Here is a 24,510-nt window from a genome sequence, read left to right on the forward strand (position 1 = left end):
ATGGACTTGTGGTTACTTTGAAGCAAAGGCATACCAAGGATGCCTGGGTTGGATGACTGGATGACTTATCTATGTGCCTGCAGTTATAGAACTAAGCACGAAGCCGGTTCTATCCCAGTGGGAACGTAATGCCAAGTAGAAAAAATATCCTCAAACGAATAGATACCGCACCGACCACAGTTCCAAACCAGATGTCATTTCCCAGTCTAGTTCTCGAGTTTGTGAATGAATGAAAGAGTTTCGACCTTTATAAACAGAATTTAAATTTTGGGACGGTATTAATTGAGCCGAAAATTTCCCAAAGTGCGCCCCTCCAGTGCGGTGAAACGGAACGAGATTCGACGATCCTATTTTAAGGAAGAGAGGATTTACGTCCACCGAAAAGAACTCGGCGAAACAATGAAGCCGGTGGCGGTTTTTTATATCGCGGCGTATCTTCCTTCGGTGGTCGCATGAATCATAAAAATAACAGCCGCCGTTGGCCAGTTTCGCAGTCTCAGTCTCGGTTCTCGGTCCCGGTCTCGGCGGAAAAGCAGTTAAGTTCCGGCGAAAATAAAAGCCCCTGTCCGGCGGCTCGGAGGGTTTTCTTCTTGTTTGTTCTTGCACGAGGGGGTGGAGATTGAGAAAATAATAGATGCGGTGATAAATTAGCGTGGCTTTTTCGAGGGAAGGGAAGCGAGAAGAGTGAACCGAAGGCTATGTGCAGTTTATGAAATATTGGTTTAGTACGAACAAATGGGGTGCCCTCCCACACGCGTTCCTTGCAAATGAAGTTGTGTCTCAATTGTGCAGTGGATTTTTTTGGGGGATTTAGTTGGGCTTTCTGTCTGGCAATTTGAAATCCGTGATTGGAGAGTTTTTTTTTGGGAAGTGAAGTGAGGGAGAAAATGGAAGAGACTTCGGTGGTTCGCGTCCTGGACCTATGTAAGTAGAATTCATATAGCATCTTCAGTAAGGCGGTCCATTTTTATATGAAAAATAAAACGAATCGCAAACATCTTGAGTTCTTCTTCTTGAAATTACGTCCTCAATGGGTCAACTAGTGTTCAATGAGCACATCCACAGTTATTAACTGAGAGCTTTCTTTGACAAAGTTGCCATTTTCGCATTCGTATATCGTGTGGCAGGTACAACGATACTTTATGCCCAGGGGAATCAAAGAAATTTCCATTACGAAAAGATCCCGGACCGACCAGGTATCGAACCCAGACATCTTCAGCATGGCTTTGCTTTGTAACCGTAGGCTCTAACGACTTGGCTAAGGAAGATCCTAAAAAATTATTCAATTTTTAATAGCTTTTCAACAAATTTGGAAGTATAACTCAAACATCTTAAGTTATACTCCCAAATTTGTTCAAAAGCTGTTAAAAGCGAGTCACTTTTTAGTGAATTTATCACTTTCTATGAAGTCTTTTTAAGATTGTTAACTAATTGACAGGCTACCCTAATCTTCAGGCATTACGTCAAAAATGTGGAAAATATGGACATTTCACGTTTTGCCTTAGAGATAAAACTCTCTCAAATAAATCACTCCTGCCGGTCAAACATAGATATTTTTTTTTCAAATTCGAGCGAACAAGAATTCTTGCCAACTCGGGGGATAATCCCCGAAGCAAGTTATCACCGCTCAGCTTGCTTCTCTCCCGTATATCATTTCTAATGACGGACAATCCACCAGACAGAGTGGCTGCCAAAAATTGGCTTCGTGGAAATCTTGTGTTTTTTTCAGTGCCAACCTAACCTAACGGCAAAAGCAAGGTGCAGAATCCCACACCGCGGTCGTCAACATCGTTTGGCGACCTAAAAGAATCCCACAGAGACCGACTACTGGACTGATGTCATACCTGCTGAAGTATGCTCTTTCCTTGCCCTTGCACTATGGGCCATAAATTCAAATTTCGGGACGAAAATTCTATTTGTTCTGAAGAGAAGAATTTTTGAATTTTCGATTTATAACAGAATTATTATTAATTAAACTGGATTTTTTTACATTATCAAAGTGCATGGGATTTTATCGCGAAATTTGGATTTCTGGCCCGCAGTGTCTTGGGGCTGCTGGAGGTGAAACGCGGAGCATAATTGAAATTATCCCGAAAACGAGATTTCGTTGTCGCCCGGTCGATTTCGTCGGATGTAGGATGTTGTTGGCACTGGTCCAAGTTGAGCTCCCCAGCCCTAGTTTCGGATGTAAGAGAGAAAGAGAGAACGGAATTCCCTGTGTAGATAAGTCCTGAAAGGAATTCGGGAGCCAATTATTCTAATCCTATCAACTCGAAGCGGAAGCTATTTACTTGAATTAGGTGTCCCTGTGCATTCCAGTGGGAATTATTGGGCTGATAAAAAGGAAAGGTGAATATCACCTCTTTAGTTGGGTAATGTCCTTCGACAACACATTTTCGAGGTTTAATCAGGTAGTTATTAACTGGCTTTTTTTAGAATAATTTCTAGATAACCTTGCAACTTTTGAGGAAGGGAAGGAATGTTAGTGTCACAAATATGTTGACATAAAGAGCGAAACTGCCGAAAAACTACGTGAAATTTTTGTTAAACGTATTAATCAAGAACATTAAACGATTTTCTGGAAGTTACTTGATGAGGATGTAAAAAATGGGGCTGAGGCTTTTATAATTTTGATTTTATTTAATAATAGTTCTCACTTCTTCCAAATCAGTCTCCCAGAAACTTTCGAAAACGTTCTCTTGATTGAGCCCTAAGTAACTTGATTTTCTGTTGGACTAGTAAGTCCTAAATTAAAATTGTACGCGCTTTTGAACTGCATAGTAAGTTTTTGAGCTTTTTCGCAATTAGTTAGTAATAATTTGCTTTCCTCTTTCAATGCCGGTATTGACTTCCGAGGTTTTTTTTTTTCAAAATTTTAGATAATTTCCAAAAGGGATTGTAGCCAGGATCCAATTGAGAAATTTTATTTTCAAAATTGTTGTTTCTCAATTCCTCGTTGATTCGTTTGCGCGAAAGGCAATCCCAAAAGTTAGACCAATTGTTGCCCCAGCAATTTGCGCATACAAACTTTTTGGTATCTACCCTCACAAGACGCCTTTAGCGTGAGAAGAACCTTCGCAAAACATGCGACACTGTTGACACTTGGTTTTTTTGTGGAGTTTTCGAAATAACTTCCAGGCTTCTGTAAATGTTCCCATGACGCATTTACATAGAAACGGTTTATGGACAAAAGGTCGAAAGACAAAAGGTCGAAAAGAGAAAAGGTAGACAATTATTTACTTAGTGGGAAATATTTCCTTCTTTAAAAAAACATTTTCGACCTTTTGTCCCTTCTTTCTTGTTCTTCGACATTTTATCTTTCGCCCTTCTGTCCTTTCGACCTTTTGTCATAGATTCCATAGAAACACAACTTTTGTCTGTTCCAAAATTATCATACTATACGAATTTATGACATTTGGTCGAATGACATTTAGTCGAATGACGTTTGATCGAAAGTACATTTGGCCGAACGGACATTTCGTCGAATAGATATTTGATCGAAAAGCTTTAGTTGCAACAGAAAGCATAGTCGATCCAACGTTTAGTCTGAGTACCTTCGAGAGTAGCGTCCTGTCGCTACAAGAGTTATTGAATTATTGAAAAAGTATCAGCCATTTTACCAACAATGTGTATGTGATTAGCAGAACTTTGTTATTCAATTTGATTCTCCCAACATATTGATCAACCTCTTGCTAATTTTCGTTCAGCCAACTTTTGTCGCCTCAGTCAACTGTCTTTCTTTACCCGATTCATAGAATTAGCACAATTTTCATTTTTAATAATTCAAAGCTTCTACTGCAAACTCTGTTATTCACCTGAGGTCATCCACACTGTCAGCAAAGCCATAAATCTGCTTGATGAATGTTATTAAGCTGGAAGTCACAATAAGCCAATTGGCCATAAGTAAAGTGACTTACACCTTACATTCACTTCGCCATTTCCTTGAAGTACATTTTTCCTGCCGTCAAATATCTTACCCACGTCCGTAAGCTGCGGCTTTAGGACATTTGGTCGAATGACGTTTAGTCGAATGACATTTTGTCGAAAGTACATTTGGTCGAACGGACATTTGGTCGAATGGACATTTGGTCGAATGCCGAATGCCTATTGGGCATCGGATATTTTGTAATATTTTGTAATAATTTTGTCCAACAAATATAGAACAAAGCTGGATTATTTTACTACTGTCCAAATAGGATTAATAATTCTTATCAATTATTTTATTTTTCAACCATTTTTGGATTTGAAGACCAAATTTTACCAAATTTTGTAGAATCCTAAAATAAATTATGTCACATGCTATAGAAATACAGGGCTGTTACAACAGTCGCGAATTTCGCGATTCTCGCGGATTTCGCGATATTCGCGGATTTGTAGCGGATTTATGCCGCCAGACGCGAAAATCGCGGGTGCATGAAAAACAGTCGCGAAAATCGCGGATTTGCTACATCATGCCACGAAAATCACATACAATAGATTTGCCAGACACATTTTTTTTTGTCATGTTTTGAATTGCGTATTTTTAATTTTTCATAAATTACTAAGTTTCTATTTTTCAGTATCTTTGCAAGATATGAACAGTGTGGAAAAAGTGCGGCACGTCGTTCCCTCAGGGGAAGCCCGCGTGAAGTTTTGTGACCCCAATATATTGGAAATGCAGAGAGTTAGGTCATATTCTAGTGTTGTCATCAAATTTCATATATATAATTATATATAATTTCATACAGTTATTAGGAGGCTTGAAACTGTAGAGCTATATATGTCTTATTATTAAGATTTTAAAAACGTAGGATGGCTTGTTTAGGAATATCCACTTTTTTATATATTATATCTACGTTAAAAATTGAGCCAGAAAGCAAACACGTTTGAAGTTAGTACGGAAATCACCTCTCGACAAATTTTACTTCGGAACGAGCTATCATTGTGTAAATTGAAATGTCATTGAGTGTATATGTTTTTTCTAAATATTTTTTACCTTTATAATGCCAAAATTATCAAGCTACAAAAACTGCAACTTTTCTACCGCTAAACAACCCAATTATTGAATCCTAGTTCTTTTAATTTCCTACTGATTCCTAGTTTGTGAAGGCAAAATTGTTACGGTTGTTTTGGAAATTCTACTGTAATTAAAGAATGTTTTCGGTTCAGTATTTTTAAACCCAAAAAAATTAGAACAAATAAACAAAAAAAAAAATGGGATTTTTTATTGTGTTTTAGCATATTTTGACAGACTGTTAAAAAATTACATTATTTCAGAGGTATCGAATGAATGTTTGACGTTTTGGTCAATACCAGTCAAATGTTTGACCTTGCAAGCTTTTGGCGATCTAATATGAAAAATTTCAATTATGTTTTCGCTACCAATTATGAATAACCTGAAAACAAAAAAATATATATAAAAAAAAATAATGATAGGTCTCAAATATAGGACTTGTTGATCTTTTCATGTTAAACCAAAAAATTCAACAAATATAATTATTTTTGTACAAATTGTGTTTTAAACAAAAAATTTGATTTAAATATAGATTTAATTTTTTCCCTCGTAGCAGCAATTGAATTCTTTCAAATGGTGCATGCAGAACATCTCTAAGTTTTTTTTTTTATTTCAACACATTCATTTGAAACATTGCTTTCATTAATTGAACTTGACGGTAACTACTGTGGCAAAGAATTTAAATCTTTGAGAAAACCTAATTTTTACTATAACATTTTGTCAGATGATAAGCTGAAATTTTGTAAATCTACTGGAAGAATTCTTTTGGATGGAAAATAGTATATGGCGTTTTTATCGAAAATATTCGTTATGACCTACTGTTTGGGATTTGAAGTACTGATACTTGGTACTGATACAACCATTGGTCCAGGTGTCCTAATTTAAAATGTTAGAAAATGTTATTCTTTGACGCGGATTGCTGCCTCTAGACGCGGATCGACCTTTGATAGTCGCGATTTTCGCGGATGAAATTTTGAAGTTTTTGTAACAGCCCTGGAAATAGTTTTCCTATGTTTACCAAAATATTTAGCTACTATAAATGTTCTTTAAACTACAGAACCTACTTCAACGTTGGGAACATGAAGATATGTTAAATTTATTATTCTTCCAGAATATCATCATTCTAAAGAAAATGCCTGCAAAAGCTTTCATTGCTTAGTAATTGAAGTTTCAAGTTATATAGAATTTATTATTCTTTAAAAATGTCATCGTTCTTTAAAAAATGCTAATCTTTGTTGAATGACAGCTTTTAGTGTGATTGCTTGAATCATTTTTGAATTTTAGGTCTTAAAGCGTGGTCTATGGGCTTGAAAATTTGGAATGTGGAAACAAAACATGAAACATTTGGGTATAGAACTATTTGGTCACCTGTCATTGTCATTGTCTTACTCATGGTAAATCAGTTTATTGTGACCTCATGCTCTATTACATTCTTTGAGGCGTGTCGATTGAATCGGTTGATGAATAATTCAATCAAAATCAGAGATCAGAGATGAGTCGACTGTGCTGACAGAAGTTAACTTCTGCCTTATAAGATCTGCTCTTTGCGATTCATCCGAGTGACAGAATAAGCCTGAATGAAAAAAATGTCAGCAAGTAACGTCAACAACGCAAGAAGTAATTCGATTTTGTGGGAAAGTCTGAATAACTGGATCCCCGAAATATCGCTCGACGCATTATTAAGGCTTGAAGCTCATTTAGAAGTTTCAGAAGTAAAACAAAGCTTACTTTTTGCGCTCTATCATGTAGTTCTAGCAATACCATATAGGCACTCCCTATTTTCAATCACTCAATCACTGTACTAACAACAAAATGTGAATCTGTTCAATAATCTGAAAAATACACGTTCGACTAAATTCTCTACTAAATGTTCTTTCAACCAAATGTCGAACACTTTTCCAATCAATTAAATTATTTTCGACCAAATGTCCATTCGACGAAATGTCCATTCGTCCAAATGTACTTTCGACCAAATGTCATTCGACCAAACGTCATTCGACCAAATGTCTTTCGACCAAATGTCATAGATTCGTATGCTGCTAGATCCGGAATTCAAAGAAAGATCCAGAGAACTCTCTCCGAATGCTTCTACCACATGAAGATCAGCAGTTCATTACGAAGAACATTTCAGATTTTGGCATAACTTCAAATTACAAATAAAAGGATTTATCAATTTTAAAAATAAGACTACATATAATGTCCCTTTTTCTACATCCTACAACAGTTAATGATTCCGGTTATTCAAAAGAATACGTATCTTACCAACTTTGCAAAACATAGAAAACAATAATAAATTTTACCAAATGATCTTTCAATAAATCGTTTGAAAACAAGCTTTCAACCAAATTTCCGTTCAAGTAAACGTAATTCGACCAAAATAAATGTATCAAAGCAATTCGACCAAATGTTCATTCGACCAAATGTACTTTCGAGCAAATGTCATTCGACCAAACGTCATTCGACGAAATGTCCTAAAGCCATACTATACAAACCACTTTTGATAAAGTGAATTAAATGAAATTCAAATCTAAAGAATCGGCATTTGTAAAAATCATTCGAATGTAGAGAGAAATTTCTATTAGAAATTAATGGTCGAATTATTTGTGGATTACTTTGCGAAATTCTTATTACAAATTTATTATAAATCCATGTCAAATTTCATAAAGAATTGGATAGAATTTGATTTTGTTTTGATTGGATAAAATTTGGTTTGATTTGGATTGGATTTGGATTGAATTTGGATTGGATTTGGATAGCATTTGGATTGCGTTTTGATTGTGTTTGAATGGAAAGCTCCAATACATGTTGCGTTCAACATTTACGTTCAATTTTAAGCAATCAATCTCGGGTGACAAATCGTCTCGGTTTGTCATGCTTCCGAAGTACATTAAAACACAGAGCCGTGCTCAGTCATTCATGACAGTCCGAACGTGCGATCAAAACGATTATTATATCGAAGGACGTAAATCTTAGCCATAAATTATCATTTATTGCCAACATTAAAACGTGTGCGGTGATGCTATCCCTTCAACCTACCACTCTTCACACCTGCCGAACTGATCCCTTCCATAAATCCACTCTCTCATCTAATAAATCCTAGAATCCGTTTCGCGCCACGCTTTCCTCCAATAAAATTCGAGCTGGGAAAAATATTGAAAATCCTCCAGGGGATATGACAAATTAGGAATGCCTGACATCTACCGTGGTGGAATCAGCAACATTCTAATGGCGTCGTCTTCTCGCTCGTCCTTGCATGTTCGTTCGAAATTCGCTCTCAATACTGCTGAGGAGCAACTTTCCTGCTGAAAGCTACCACCGGTGTCACGTCGCCGTTGACGTCTCCGGCTTAACTAGCTTCCATTGTTCAAGGGTAGAAAGTTATCCTTCTTCTGGGGTGTGTCGCACCTTGAGAAATTGAGAACTGATGCTTTTGGGAAATTTGTTACCAAAAATGGTGATGGATAGCTGAGGTATGGGCGTTGAACAAGTGTTGCGTTTTCTATCTGATTTTGATGCAATTTCGATTCGATTTCGATTCAATTTCAATTTTATCTTCGATTCAGATTGATGCAATTTTGATCGCCATGTAATGGATGTCATGTCACGGTCGCCATGTTATATCACGTAAAAATGTGTACATTCTTCATATTATTCGAACTGATAAACTTGCTTCCGTGTTGCTAATCTATTATTGTTGTTTCTGCTTCGTTGATTGTGGCTATTTTTTCGATTTACTACCTCTCTAAATGCATAGTGAATTACTCTTCGATACCATGGAATCTCAATGATACCGGATTTCCATTCGATTTCGACTCGATTTCGATTTCGATTTGATTTCGATTCGATTTTGGTTCGATTTCGATTCGATTTCGATTTCGATTCGATTTCGATTCGATTTCGATTCGATTTCGATTCGATTTCGATTCGATTTCGATTCGATTTCGATTCGATTTCGATTCGATTTCGATTCGATTTCGATTCGATTTCGATTCGATTTCGATTCGATTTCGATTCGATTTCGATTCGATTTCGATTCGATTTCGATTCGATTTCGATTCGATTTCGATTCGATTTCGATTCGATTTCGATTCGATTTCGATTCGATTTCGATTCGATTTCGATTCGATTTCGATTCGATTTCGATTCGATTTCGATTCGATTTCGATTCGATTTCGATTCGATTTTCGATTCGATTTCGATTCGATTTCGATTCGATTTCGATTCGATTTCGATTCGATTTCGATTCGATTTCGATTCGATTTCGATTCGATTTCGATTCGATTTCGATTCGATTTCGATTCGATTTCGATTCGATTTCGATTCGATTTCGATTCGATTTCGATTCGATTTCGATTCGATTCGATTCGATTCGATTCGATTCGATTCGATTTCGATTCGATTTCGATTCGATTTCGATTCGATTTCGATTCGATTTCGATTCGTTCGATTTTCGATTCGATTTCGATTCGATTTCGATTCGATTTCGATTCGATTTCGATTCGATTTCGATTCGATTTCGATTCGATTTCGATTCGATTTCGATTCGATTTCGATTCGATTTCGATTCGATTTCGATTCGATTTCGATTCGATTTCGATTCGATTTCGATTCGATTTCGATTCGATTTCGATTCGATTTCGATTCGATTTCGATTCGATTTCGATTCGATTTCGATTCGATTTCGATTCGATTTCGATTCGATTTCGATTCGATTTCGATTCGATTTCGATTCGATTTCGATTCGATTTCGATTCGATTTCGATTCGATTTCGATTCGATTTCGATTCGATTTCGATTCGATTTCGATTCGATTTCATTTCGATTCGATTTCGATTCGATTTCGATTCGATTTCGATTCGATTTCGATTCGATTTCGATTCGATTTCGATTCGATTTCGATTCGATTTCGATTCGATTTCGATTCGATTTCGATTCGATTTCGATTCGATTTCGATTCGATTTCGATTCGATTTCGATTCGATTTCGATTCGATTTCGATTCGATTTCGATTCGATTTCGATTCGATTTCGATTCGATTTCGATTCGATTTCGATTCGATTTCGATTCGATTTCGATTCGATTTCGATTCGATTTCGATTCGATTTCGATTCGATTTCGATTCGATTTCGATTCGATTTCGATTCGATTTCGATTCGATTTCGATTCGATTTCGATTCGATTTCGATTCGATTTCGATTCGATTCGATTCGATTCGATTTCGATTCGATTTCGATTCGATTTCGATTCGATTTCGATTCGATTTCGATTCGATTTCGATCGATTTCGATTCGATTTCGATTCGATTTCGATTCGATTTCGATTCGATTTCGATTCGATTTCGATTCGATTTCGATTCGATTTCGATTCGATTTCGATTCGATTTCGATTCGATTTCGATTCGATTTCGATTCGATTTCGATTCGATTTCGATTCGATTTCGATTCGATTTCGATTCGATTTCGATTCGATTTCGATTCGATTTCGATTCGATTTCGATTCGATTTCGATTCGATTTCGATTCGATTTCGATTCGATTTCGATTCGATTTCGATTCGATTTCGATTCGATTTCGATTCGATTTCGATTCGATTTCGATTCGATTTCGATTCGATTTCGATTCGATTTCGATTCGATTTCGATTCGATTTCGATTCGATTTCGATTCGATTTCGATTCGATTTCGATTCGATTTCGATTCGATTTCGATTCGATTTCGATTCGATTTCGATTCGATTTCGATTCGATTTCGATTCGATTTCGATTCGATTTCGATTCGATTTCGATTCGATTTCGATTCGATTCGATTTCGATTCGATTTCGATTCGATTTCGATTCGATTTCGATTCGATTTCGATTCGATTTCGATTCGATTTCGATTCGATTTCGATTCGATTTCGATTCGATTTCGATTCGATTTCGATTCGATTTCGATTCGATTTCGATTCGATTTCGATTCGATTTCGATTCGATTTCGATTCGATTTCGATTCGATTTCGATTCGATTTCGATTCGATTTCGATTCGATTTCGATTCGATTTCGATTCGATTTCGATTCGATTTCGATTCGATTTCGATTCGATTTCGATTCGATTTCGATTCGATTTCGATTCGATTTCGATTCGATTTCGATTCGATTTCGATTCGATTTCGATTCGATTTCGATTCGATTTCGATTCGATTTCGATTCGATTTCGATTCGATTTCGATTCGATTTCGATTCGATTTCGATTCGATTTCGATTCGATTTCGATTCGATTTCGATTCGATTTCGATTCGATTTCGATTCGATTTCGATTCGATTTCGATTCGATTTCGATTCGATTTCGATTCGATTTCGATTCGATTTCGATTCGATTTCGATTCGATTTCGATTCGATTTCGATTCGATTTCGATTCGATTTCGATTCGATTTCGATTCGATTTCGATTCGATTTCGATTCGATTTCGATTCGATTTCGATTCGATTTCGATTCGATTTCGATTCGATTTCGATTCGATTTCGATTCGATTTCGATTCGATTCGATTTCGATTCGATTTCGATTCGATTTCGATTCGATTTCGATTCGATTTCGATTCGATTTCGATTCGATTTCGATTCGATTTCGATTCGATTTCGATTCGATTTCGATTCGATTCGATTCGATTTCGATTCGATTTCGATTCGATTTCGATTCGATTTCGATTCGATTTCGATTCGATTTCGATTCGATTTCGATTCGATTTCGATTCGATTTCGATTCGATTTCGATTCGATTTCGATTCGATTTCGATTCGATTTCGATTCGATTTCGATTCGATTTCGATTCGTTTCGATTTCGATTCGATTTCGATTCGATTTCGATTCGATTTCGATTCGATTTCGATTCGATTTCGATTCGATTTCGATTTCGATTTCGATTCGATTTCGATTCGATTTCGATTCGATTTCGATTCGATTTCGATTCGATTTCGATTCGATTTCGATTCGATTTCGATTCGATTTCGATTCGATTTTCGATTCGATTTCGATTCGATTTCGATTCGATTTCGATTCGATTTCGATTCGAATTTCGATTCGATTTCGATTCGATTTCGATTCGATTTCGATTCGATTTCGATTTTCGATTCGATTTCGATTCGATTTCGATTCGATTTCGATTCGATTTCGATTCGATTTTCGATTCGATTTCGATTCGATTTCGATTCGATTTCGATTCGATTTCGATTCGATTTCGATTCGATTCTCGATTTCGATTCGATTTGATTCGATTTCGATTCGATTTCGATTCGATTTCGATTCGATTTCGATTCGATTTCGATTCGATTTCGATTCGATTTCGATTCGATTTCGATTCGATTTCGATTCGATTTCGATTCAATTTCGATTCGATTTCGATTCGATTTCGATTCGATTTCGATTCGATTTCGATTCGATTTCGATTCGATTTCGATTCGATTTCGATTCGATTTCGATGTAGTTACGATCGCCATGTTACGGATGACATGTCACGGTCGCCATGTGATATTAAATAAAAATGAGTGCCTGTGAACTTAAATTCGTACTGAGTCCGTGATTTAGATTTCACGATATCTATTTCATAATTCCGATTCCATGATTGCGTTTCCAAAATTTAGATTCAATGAATTCTATGCCATGAGTTCGATTTCATTATTTAGATTCCGATTCGATTTTGACTAAACGATTCCCATTCCATGATTTCGATATGCATTCGTTTTTCTTCCGATTGAATATTATCGCATCCAAAGTTCACCGTAAGAAAGATTTGATCAATGATTCAATCGACAGTCTACATTCTGAGAAAAATTTCCCACTCGCAATTGTGAAAACCCGGTTTATCACAAAAACCGTTCGATTTTCTTTATTTGTGTTAAACGTAAACGGATGAACAGACCAGCTAAGGCTAGAGCGGAAAACGAACTTACACATCCAAGTGGATCGTCATATGTTCGGAACTCGGAACCAGAAGAAATCTGCTAGCACCTTTTCCTGAAACCATCTTCATTATTACTCCAGCATTGCTACCAATCTTGCACAAGCGGAAATGAGTCGATGAGGAGGGGGAAATTCCTGCTTCTCACCGGACCGGATCCTTTTTCACTTAGGAGAGTACTGGGAAAGCAACGACGACAGGGACGACGAAGAAGACCTTAGCCGATAGACAGAAAGTCTCAGTTAGCAGCAGGTCCAACCCGATGAAGCAGAAGAAATTGGGAACACTCAATTACCACTGATTGTTATCGCTTTTCCGCAGTGCCATTCGGTTCACTGGGAGTGCACGAAATTGGAACAGTCTTGGTCTGGTCTCCTGGACATGGTCTTGGTCGTGACAAAAACTCACCTTCTGCTAAATTTCCTCTTCATTGGCTTTGGAGGAAATGCGCCACCACAAGTGCTTCAGTGGAGCTTTGGGGACTATATCTATCGCCCGATGCAAGTGTAACTGACAGCAATTGCATTTTTACGGAACTCAACTTTATCCAGCTGAACGCGTGTCTTGGCCTCCGCATCGCAGGAGACACTACGTGATCAATGAGGAAATCTCTGCGGAACCGTATGCCATAGAGCAGCCTTAAAGAAAGACGTCGACGACGATGATAAGAGGGATTTAGCCAGTGTCTCCGACAGGTTCTGTGAGCAAACTATCGTCCAGAGTAAATCTCATTGATATTCTATCCGGATGGACGTCGTGTACGTATACTGCAGTAGAGTTGCATAATCCCGGTTTTGTAGCTTTGCTATGGTGGGATGTATTGAGCTTTTAAATCATTTTAAGTGAGAAAATGATAGATATCCTGTTTTCAGTGAGAATGATATATAAAAATGATCATGGAAACGACAAATGAAATAGCAAGAAAATGACAATGAACATGACAATAAAAGCGACAAAGAAAATAACCATAAAAAGTGCAAAATTAATGATCGTTGAAGTGACCATGGAAAAGACGAAAATAACAAAGCAAACAATAATAAAAACTATGATGAAAATAATAATGAAAATGACAGTGGAAATAACAAAAGAAACCACAAGATAATGATACAAAAACGACCATGGAAATGGCAAAAAATGATAACTAATATGACAATCAAAATGACGATGAATAAAATGAAGAAAATTACAATGAAAATTATAGTAAAATTGACAATAAAAATGACCATGAAAATGGAAATGACAAATAAAGTGACATCGAAATAATAAAGGGAAATGGTATGAAAATTACAGTGAAAATGTTATTGAGAAGACAATGGAAATGACATAGAAAATGACTACGAAAATAATAGTAAAGATGACAATTAAAATAACAATATAAAATACGAGGACAATGACAATGAAAATGAAATGGAAATATAATGCAAATGCAATAGATATGATCTGGAATAAAAAATAAAACAGGATGTCTTGTAAAGAAAAGTCAAGAATCTGAGGTGCTTCTGTTCTCATGAACTGTTGAACAGTTTCCACTGCACACAGAGCAAAGTGACTGATTTGCCACACGTTCCAACATATTTCCTTCTCAAATATAGAAAAAAAACTGGTATTTGCTAACCAAAAGAACTAGTGAAACAACCCCGAAGCACTCTTGACTCAACTTGTGCCTTCTCACTCTCGAGAAGGAAGCTCAATAGATAAAGGCAATTCAAACAACGTTCACCGTCACCAGCAGCTGTCAACGGTTCGATTTCGCTATGCAACAGAGCACCACGACGGAGTATTACTACTAGCTACTACCGTACAACTATTCTACCTGGCATCGTTACCGTAGTCCCTCTTCAATTCGGTTGGACAGGAGGAGTGCAGGCAGAAGAAGAAAGATCCCGAAACAATCCTCTTTCGAATTAAGTACACCGGTTGACAAGATAAACTTCTCGTTCGGGTATTGTGAGCTGTCTTTGCCCCTCTTCGCCTTCGTCACCCCCCCCCCCCTCCTCACCATTCTGAAAAAACTACTACTCTACATTCACAGCGCCTCGGAAGCGACGAAGAGTCAAGTTAATTTACCGAAATGGAGATAATGCTCCATCAGTTTTCTCCGGGCTTCCAACGTGATGCCCTGTTTCGCTTGAGCCCATCGGTTCACGAAAAAGCTAGGAAGTGGGCGAAGTCGATTCGGGACTGAAATTACCTCGAATGCATAATTTATTTATAGATGGGTGAAGGAATGCTTTTTTCGCTTTGCTAAGATTTTTCTGCTGGTATGAGATGAGGAGTTCCTTGGCAGTTGATGGAGTCATTTGGATTCAGTGTACAAGAAGCCGGTATCATTGATATTCCATGGCCCCCAAAGTGTAATCCACTATGCATTTAGAGAGGTAGTAACTCGAAAAAATAGCCACAATCAATGAAGGAGAAACGATATTAGACTATCGAAGCGGAAGTAAGTTAACCGGTTCTAATAATATGGAAAATGTACTAATTTTTACTTCATATAACATGGCGACCGCGACCTGACATCCGTAACATGGCGATCGTAACTGCTACGAATCGAATCGAAATCGAATCGAATCGAAATCGAATCGAAATAATGACTAATATGCATTCTCGGACAAGTGCTCGATCGATATAGACGTGTGACTCTTTCGCTCCCGTAGAATATTGCGAACAATAGTCCCTTGCGGCTATTGTTCTATTTTTTGTGATTTAAATAGCGGAATCTTTCTTTCGAGAAAGAGTTTATTTCAGCAAAATGGCTAACAGTATCAGAAAAAATACGGTGAAACTTGTGTTCGGCCCCAACAGCAAAGTGCCCACGCACTTGGAAGTGCTTAAATTTGCAATCGGTAACCTCAAGCTTTCGGCAGCGGACATCCATTCAATTTACAAGGAGGAAACAGGCGGACAGTTCTACGTCAAGCTGATGGACGAACCAACATTCTCCGCTTTCATAGCGGATTCTGAAGAGCAGTACATCTTTAAGTACGATGACGGATCGGAGACCAGCATTCAAGTGGACCAAGCCAGTCGTATCTTTCGATACGTACGTATCTTCAACCTACCACCGGAGATAGAAGACCGCGAGATCCAGTATGTATTAGGGCAGTATGGCACCATACGACAGCACGTGAGAGAGCGCTTCCCTACCGAAGTGAACGTGAATATATTCACCGGTGTGCGAGGAGTACACATGGAAATTTCCAAAGAAATCCCCGCACATCTGTATGTTGGTCACTTTCGCGCACGTGTCTACTACGACGGATTGAAGAACAAGTGCTTCTATTGCAAGAATGAGGGACACGAGAAGTCTAATTGCCCCAAGCTAACGAACGCTGCTTCGGGTGAGGCAGGTAAATCGGGAATCCCATTCAAATCAACGGGCTCAACCGCTCTAGGAAGACCCAGCAAGCCAATCATCGACATCGCGGAGCCAACACCAGCAACCATGACAGTCCTTTCTCCGAAGCACCGTAGCACGCGGGCAATGGTGACCGGCGATGACTCTGGAAAGAAATCTACCAAACCTTTCTCGAAACCGCTGCAGAAAATGCCGAATAACGATCAACACGTGGCGCCAACGAAGGATCAACGGCCACAATCGGACGTGAGTACTGCGATTGGCGAAACAACAAACGACCACATGGACGAGGAAGTAAGTGAACAAGCTAGGACACTCATCAAACGGCCGTTGAACATCTCTTCGGAAGGCTCGGACAACGATGAGAACCTGTTGAATGAACGAGATGGTAAGTCGATGGTTTTAGTGAAGGATCCTGTTTCGGTGAGTGCTAAAAAAGGAACGAAACCAAAGAGAAACAAAAAGTAAAGTGACCAACTCGATTCGCTGCGGACAGTTGCATTGTATTCTAAAATGCCTACGTTTTTAAGAAAAATTGCTTCAATTAATATCAATGCGATCAGCTCTACGCTGAAAAAGAACTTACTTCGAGATTTTGTTTGGAGTCATGAAATTGATTTTGTATTTCTTCAAGAAGTCGCTTTTGAAGATTTTGGATTTATTTCAAGTCATATTGCTTTTGTAAATATAAGTAATGATAACAAAGGTACTGCAGTATTAGTGCGGAAAAATATCGATTTTTCCGATGTTCTCTTGAACCCAAATGGTAGAATAACCTCTATTAGGGTTGGAGAAATCAATTTTATTAACGTTTACGCGCATTCCGGATCGGCTTTTCGCAAAGAACGTGACATACTTTTCACTCAGGATATTTTACCACATCTGTCGCAAAATTATTCTAATGTGATATTAGGCGATTTCAATTGTATTTTGTTGAAAAAAGACTCAAACGGAACCGTTAAAAATATCAGCCAGGGGCTTCAACAGCTTGTTGATAGTCTGGCTCTCCGTGATATTGGCAATTCGTTCAACTCGAAGACGTTGTATACATTGTTTAGGGGTGATTCAATGTCCAGACTAGACCGAGTGTATGGACCAGCGATATTTTCAGAAGCCGTTAGAAGTTTTGAAACTCTAGCAACTTCATTTTCTGATCACCATTCTCTTATCGTCAAATACGAAACAGACACCAACGCAAACGTAACAGTGAATGGGAAGGGGTACTGGAAAATAAATCCAACCCTGTTGAACACAGAAGAAATAAAACAAGAGTTCACTCATGTGATTCGAAATACCAAACGAATTAACATGTACAATGAAAATTTCGGAGGCTGGTGGTTCAAACACCTAAAACCAAAAGCAAAATCTTTTTTTAAAACAAAATCGTTTGAAAATAATAAGCGTATCGCCGATTCGAAGAGTTTTTTACATGGTTGCTTAAGAGAAATAACTGCCAAACAAAATGAAGGCGAAGATGTATCTCGAGAGCTAAGCTACGTTAGGACAAAGTTAATGAGCATTGAGCAAGCTAGAATCGAAAATTTAAAAATGAAAACAAGCGCATGTAACGTTCTAGAGGACGAAAAGCTTAGTCTTTTCCAACTTTCTAAACGCTGCAAAAAGTTGAGCAGTTCAATGAAGCTAGATATAGATGGGAACTTAACCTCTGATCCAAAAACCTTAAAAACGGCTATTGAAAATCATTTTGGAACATTGTACAAGAATGACAATGAGTTTCATCCCGGTGCAACAAATTTTCTCGATTCCATTGACAAAAGATTATCACCCGAAGATTGTATTAGCTTAACAGCTCCAATTACACTTTCTGAATTAGAGCAAGCATTACACCAATCAACCAAGAAAAAAAGCCCCGGGCCTGATGGTCTCACATATGAGTTTTACTCAACTTTTTTTGATGAGTTAAAAGGCGATCTGTTACGATTATTTAATGATTTTCTATCAGGCACTCTGCCAAATTCGACGTTTGCCGAAGGAGTGATAACGCTGATACCAAAAAGTGAAAACTCGTATTTTTTGAAAGATAAAAGACCCATAAGTATGCTCAATTGTGACTACAAGTTGTTTACAAAAAATTTGTATAACCGTCTACAACCTTTAATTGAACCCTTGATTGGCCCAGGTCAAGCGGCATGTATTTCCGAAAAGTCATGCACTACCAACTTAAAAGTTCTGAGGAATATCACACTGAGAGCGAGTAAATCAAAACGTTTTAAAGGCACAATCGTGAACATTGATCTGGAAAAAGCGTTTGACCGAGTAAATCACAGCTTTCTCTGGCTAGTGTTGGAGAAATTTGGGTTTCCTGTACAATTCGTGAATTGCATTAAAAATCTTCACAGCAAAGCTTCATTGAAAGTTTTGTTTAACGGAATGTTAACAAGAGAGATTTCAATCAAATCGTCAGTCCGTCAAGGATGCCCCTTGAGCATGGCTATTTTCGTCCTTTACATAGAACCTCTAATTAGAAAAATCAGCAGTAACATCAAGGGCTGTTTCATAGATAATAGCTTTTACAAAGTTATTGCCTATGCAGACGATATTAATATCTTCATCCGTGACGACGAGGAGTTCGATAAAATTTTAAAAATTATCGATAATTTTAGTCTTTATGCTAAAATTAAATTGAATATTAAGAAATCATCTTATATGAGAATAAATAACTGCAGAACAGGACCACATCTGTTACAAGAAACTGATTCCCTGAAAATACTTGGCGTTGAAATTTTCCAAGCATACAGTGATACCATTAATTTTAATTACTCGAAAATAATTAAATCCATAAAGTACCTCATTACGTTACACCAACAACGGCAACTTAATATTTTTCAAAAGACGTGGATATTAAACTACCTTATCCTTTCTAAGCTTTGGTATCTATCACAGGTCTATCCCCCGACCAATAGCCATATTTCGCAAATCAAGACTATCTGCAGAAATTTTGTTTTTAAAGGAATAGGAATATTTAAAGTTTGCCTTCACCAACTATATCTGGATGTAGAAAAAGGAGGATTAGCTCTTGTTGACGCAGAGAGTAAGATGAAATCTTTATTTGTCAAAGGCATACTGCTCCAAGATCACTCTAGCGGGAGAGATGATTTCATGATATCACAAGAATACAGCCGCTCTATCACCCGAAATACACGAGAATGGATTCGTATTGCAGCAGATGTTGCAAATGTAGGGTTTGATATAACAAGTAAAAGAATATATAGTTTTCTGATAGATAAACAAAACATTGTGCCTAATATTGTTAATAAATATCCTAACAAGAGTTGGGATATTTTCTGGCAGAATTTAAATATGAACTTCATAAGCTCAGAGGAGAAGCATTTTATGTTTTTGTTTTTAACTGACATTATTCCAACAAAATACAAGTTGTTCGACAAAAAGATTCCTGGAGTTGCTAATAACTTATGTGATGTTTGTGAAAGAATAGATACGCTTGAACACAGAATAAAACTATGTACAAACAGTAAAGTAATTTGGGACTGGATAACGAGTTGCATAAAGGAAAAGCTAAAAATATGTATAAATGATCCAGAAGAAATGCTTTCTAGAGTGATTCATAATACACAGTATCAAAGTAAAGCTGCTTTGTGGTTAGCAACGCTAGGTATCAGCTACTGTTTGAAGAATTTTGAAAAACAAGATATTTATAGCTTTAAAAATATAATTCGTGAAAATCGTTGGAATAACAGAATATGGTATGGAAAATGCTTCGGTAGATGGATAAATGTTCTGTAAGAGTGTAAAAATGTATAAATCTGTAGTATTGTAAGTTTTATAACGTTTTTTGTTGTTCAATACAAAAAAAAAAATATATATATATATATATATATATATATATATATATATAAGAGTGTAGAAATGTATAAATCTGTAGTATTGTAAGTTTTATAACGTTTTTTGTTGTTCAATAAAAAAAAAAAAAAAAAAATATATATATATATATATATATATATATATATATATATATATATATATATATATATATATATATATATATATATATATATATATATATATATATATATATATATATATATATATATATATATATATATATATATATATATATATATATATATGACAAAGAATCGAATGTAAATCGAATCGAAATCAAATCGAAATCAAATCGAAATCAAATCGAAATCGAATCGAAATCGAATCGAAATCGAATCGAAATCAAATCGAAATCGAATCCAAATCGAATCGAAATCGAAATCGAATCGAAATCGAATCGAAATCGAATCGAAATCGAATCGAAATCGAATCGAAATCGAATCGAAATCGAATCGAAATCGAATCGAAATCGAATCGAAATCGAATCGAAATCGAATCGAATCGAATCGAAATCGAATCGAAATCGAATCGAAATCGAATCGAAATCGAATCGAAATCGAATCGAAATCGAATCGAAATCGAATCGAAATCGAATCGAAATCGAATCGAAATCGAATCGAAATCGAATCGAAATCGAATCGAAATCGAATCGAAATCGAATCGAAATCGAATCGAAATCGAATCGAAATCGAATCGAAATCGAATCGAAATCGAATCGAAATCGAATCGAAATCGAATCGAAATCGAATCGAAATCGAATCGAAATCGAATCGAAATCGAATCGAAATCGAATCGAAATCGAATCGAAATCGAATCGAAATCGAATCGAAATCGAATCGAAATCGAATCGAAATCGAATCGAAATCGAATCGAATCGAAATCGAATCGAAATCGAATCGAAATCGAATCGAAATCGAATCGAAATCGAATCGAAATCGAATCGAAATCGAATCGAAATCGAATCGAAATCGAATCGAAATCGAATCGAAATCGAATCGAAATCGAATCGAAATCGAATCGAAATCGAATCGAAATCGAATCGAATCGAAATCGAATCGAAATCGAATCGAAATCGAATCGAAATCGAATCGAAATCGAATCGAAATCGAATCGAATCGAATCGAAATCGAATCGAAATCGAATCGAAATCGAATCGAAATCGAATCGAAATCGAATCGAAATCGAATCGAAATCGAATCGAAATCGAATCGAAATCGAATCGAAATCGAATCGAAATCGAATCGAAATCGAATCGAAATCGAATCGAAATCGAATCGAAATCGAATCGAAATCGAATCGAAATCGAATCGAAATCGAATCGAAATCGAATCGAAATCGAATCGAAATCGAATCGAAATCGAATCGAAATCGAATCGAATCGAAATCGAATCGAAATCGAATCGAAATCGAATCGAAATCGAATCGAAATCGAATCGAAATCGAATCGAAATCGAATCGAAATCGAATCGAAATCGAATCGAAATCGAATCGAAATCGAATCGAAATCGAATCGAAATCGAATCGAAATCGAATCGAAATCGAATCGAAATCGAATCGAAATCGAATCGAAATCGAATCGAAATCGAATCGAAATCGAATCGAAATCGAATCGAAATCGAATCGAAATCGAATCGAAATCGAATCGAAATCGAATCGAAATCGAATCGAAATCGAATCGAAATCGAATCGAAATCGAAATCGAATCGAAATCGAATCGAAATCGAATCGAAATCGAATCGAAATCGAATCGAAATCGAATCGAAATCGAATCGAAATCGAATCGAAATCGAATCGAAATCGAATCGAAATCGAATCGAAATCGAATCGAAATCGAATCGAAATCGAATCGAAATCGAATCGAAATCGAATCGAAATCGAATCGAAATCGAATCGAAATCGAATCGAAATCGAATCGAAATCGAATCGAAATCGAATCGAAATCGAATCGAAATCGAATCGAAATCGAATCGAAATCGAATCGAAATCGAATCGAAATCGAATCGAAATCGAATCGAAATCGAATCGAAATCGAATCGAAATCGAATCGAAATCGAATCGAAATCGAATCGAAATCGAATCGAAATCGAATCGAAATCGAATCGAAATCGAATCGAAATCGAAATCGAATCGAAATCGAATCGAAATCGAATCGAAATCGAATCGAAATCGAATCGAAATCGAATCGAAATCGAATCGAAATCGAATCGAAATCGAATCGAAATCGAATCGAAATCGAATCGAAATCGAATCGAAATCGAATCGAAATCGAATCGAAATCGAATCGAAATCGAATCGAAATCGAATCGAAATCGAATCGAAATCGAATCGAAATCGAATCGAAATCGAATCGAAATCGAATCGAAATCGAATCGAAATCGAATCGAAATCGAATCGAAATCGAATCGAAATCGAATCGAAATCGAATCGAAATCGAATCGAAATCGAATCGAAATCGAATCGAAATCGAATCGAAATCGAATCGAAATCGAATCGAAATCGAATCGAAATCGAATCGAAATCGAATCGAAATCGAATCGAAATCGAATCGAAATCGAATCGAAATCGAATCGAAATCGAATCGAAATCGAATCGAAATCGAATCGAAATCGAATCGAAATCGAATCGAATCGAATCGAAATCGAATCGAAATCGAATCGAAATCGAATCGAAATCGAATCGAAATCGAATCGAAATCGAATCGAAATCGAATCGAAATCGAATCGAATCGAATCGAAATCGAATCGAAATCGAATCGAAATCGAATCGAAATCGAATCGAATCGAATCGAAATCGAATCGAAATCGAATCGAAATCGAATCGAAATCGAATCGAAATCGAATCGAAATCGAATCGAAATCGAATCGAAATCGAATCGAAATCGAATCGAAATCGAATCGAAATCGAATCGAAATCGAATCGAAATCGAATCGAAATCGAATCGAAATCGAATCGAAATCGAATCGAAATCGAATCGAAATCGAATCGAAATCGAATCGAAATCGAATCGAAATCGAATCGAAATCGAATCGAAATCGAATCGAAATCGAATCGAAATCGAATCGAAATCGAATCGAAATCGAATCGAAATCGAATCGAAATCGAATCGAAATCGAATCGAAATCGAATCGAATCGAATCGAATCGAATCGAATCGAAATCGAATCGAAATCGAATCGAAATCGAATCGAAATCGAATCGAAATCGAATCGAAATCGAATCGAAATCGAATCGAAATCGAATCGAAATCGAATCGAATCGAATCGAATCGAAATCGAATCGAAATCGAATCAAAATCGAATCGAAATCGAATCAAAATCGAATCGAAATCGAATCGAAATTGAATCGAAATCGAAATCGAATCGAAATCGAATCGAATCGAAATCGAATCGAATCGAAATCGAATCTAAATCGAATCGAAATCGAATCGAAATCGAATCGAAATCGAATCGAAATCGAATCGAAATCGAATCGAAATCGAATCGAAATCGAATCGAAATCGAATCGAAATCGAAATCAAATCGGAATCAAATCGAAATCGAATTTTGAATATTGAAACACATTTAGTATTAAATTAATATTCAGACTGAAATGAACTTGTCACGTTTTTTCATTAAATATTCATATGTCAAAATTTTATTCATCGAACAACGTTTTGTTCCTAGTATCCAAAAATAGCACTACCTGCCATTCTTTTCCGCTGAGAGCAACTACATTGTTGCCAGCACAGAAAGTGCTACCGAAACAGCGCGGACAAGTGCTTCCCAGAATTTGAATCGCAATCCCGGGTGGAGTTTTATCGTTTCGCTCCGTTGCACCATGGCTGGCGAGATATTGCGAAACTCGATTCACCTTCCGAGTCCCAGTGAGCCAACGGCGAACAAGAAAAGCATACGTCGTTGCTTCCAAAAACCCGGCCCGAATTCTACAGAATTTTGATTAAGATGCGCTCAGCGCTTTCTCTGGGAGCATTTGCATGGAAAACGAAATTTTCACCATGGCGCTTTTTTTTGGAATTTATCTTTTTCTTGGAAATAGAAATGGGAACTTGGTACGAGAAAGCGTTTATTCGTCATGTATAAGAAAAAAATTGTGAAATTTCGGAGGGTGCAAAAATTCTGTTTCACAGTTAAAGTCAATTGAATAGTGCATCTAACGTCAAAGCGAATACCAAAAATCCATTCTACACACTTGATACGAACCACTAAAGCAGATTAAGCACCTTTTCAAATCACCCAGAGGTGTAATCCTCTAATGTACGAACAAAGTGCATCCTAGTCGGGATCCAATCAATGGGTGTCCTTGATCCCTCAAAGGATGTCCGACCAAATCCATTTGCGTAACATCGTCGTCGGTCGGGGATCATCC

General features: G+C 36.9%; 1 protein-coding gene across 4 annotated transcripts in view; it reads left to right on the forward strand.

Annotated features, from left to right (window-relative positions):
• The window catches only part of LOC5576493 (atypical protein kinase C), a 454,102-nt gene that overhangs the window by 62,826 nt on the left and 366,766 nt on the right, over nucleotides 1-24,510 (forward strand). The window contains exon 1 of one of the 4 annotated variants that reach the window (XM_021851379.1): nucleotides 218-924. The exons of the other annotated variants lie outside the window; for them this stretch is intronic. Within the exon in view, the coding sequence (XP_021707071.1) occupies nucleotides 888-924 (37 nt within the window). The 5' untranslated portion in view covers nucleotides 218-887. Of the gene's footprint in view, nucleotides 1-217; nucleotides 925-24,510 lie in introns of those variants that run through there. 4 annotated transcript variants of the gene reach the window in all.

The sequence above is a fragment of the Aedes aegypti genome, chromosome 3, assembly GCF_002204515.2.
Source record: "Aedes aegypti strain LVP_AGWG chromosome 3, AaegL5.0 Primary Assembly, whole genome shotgun sequence".
NCBI classification, from domain to species: Eukaryota; Metazoa; Arthropoda; class Insecta; order Diptera; family Culicidae; genus Aedes; species Aedes aegypti.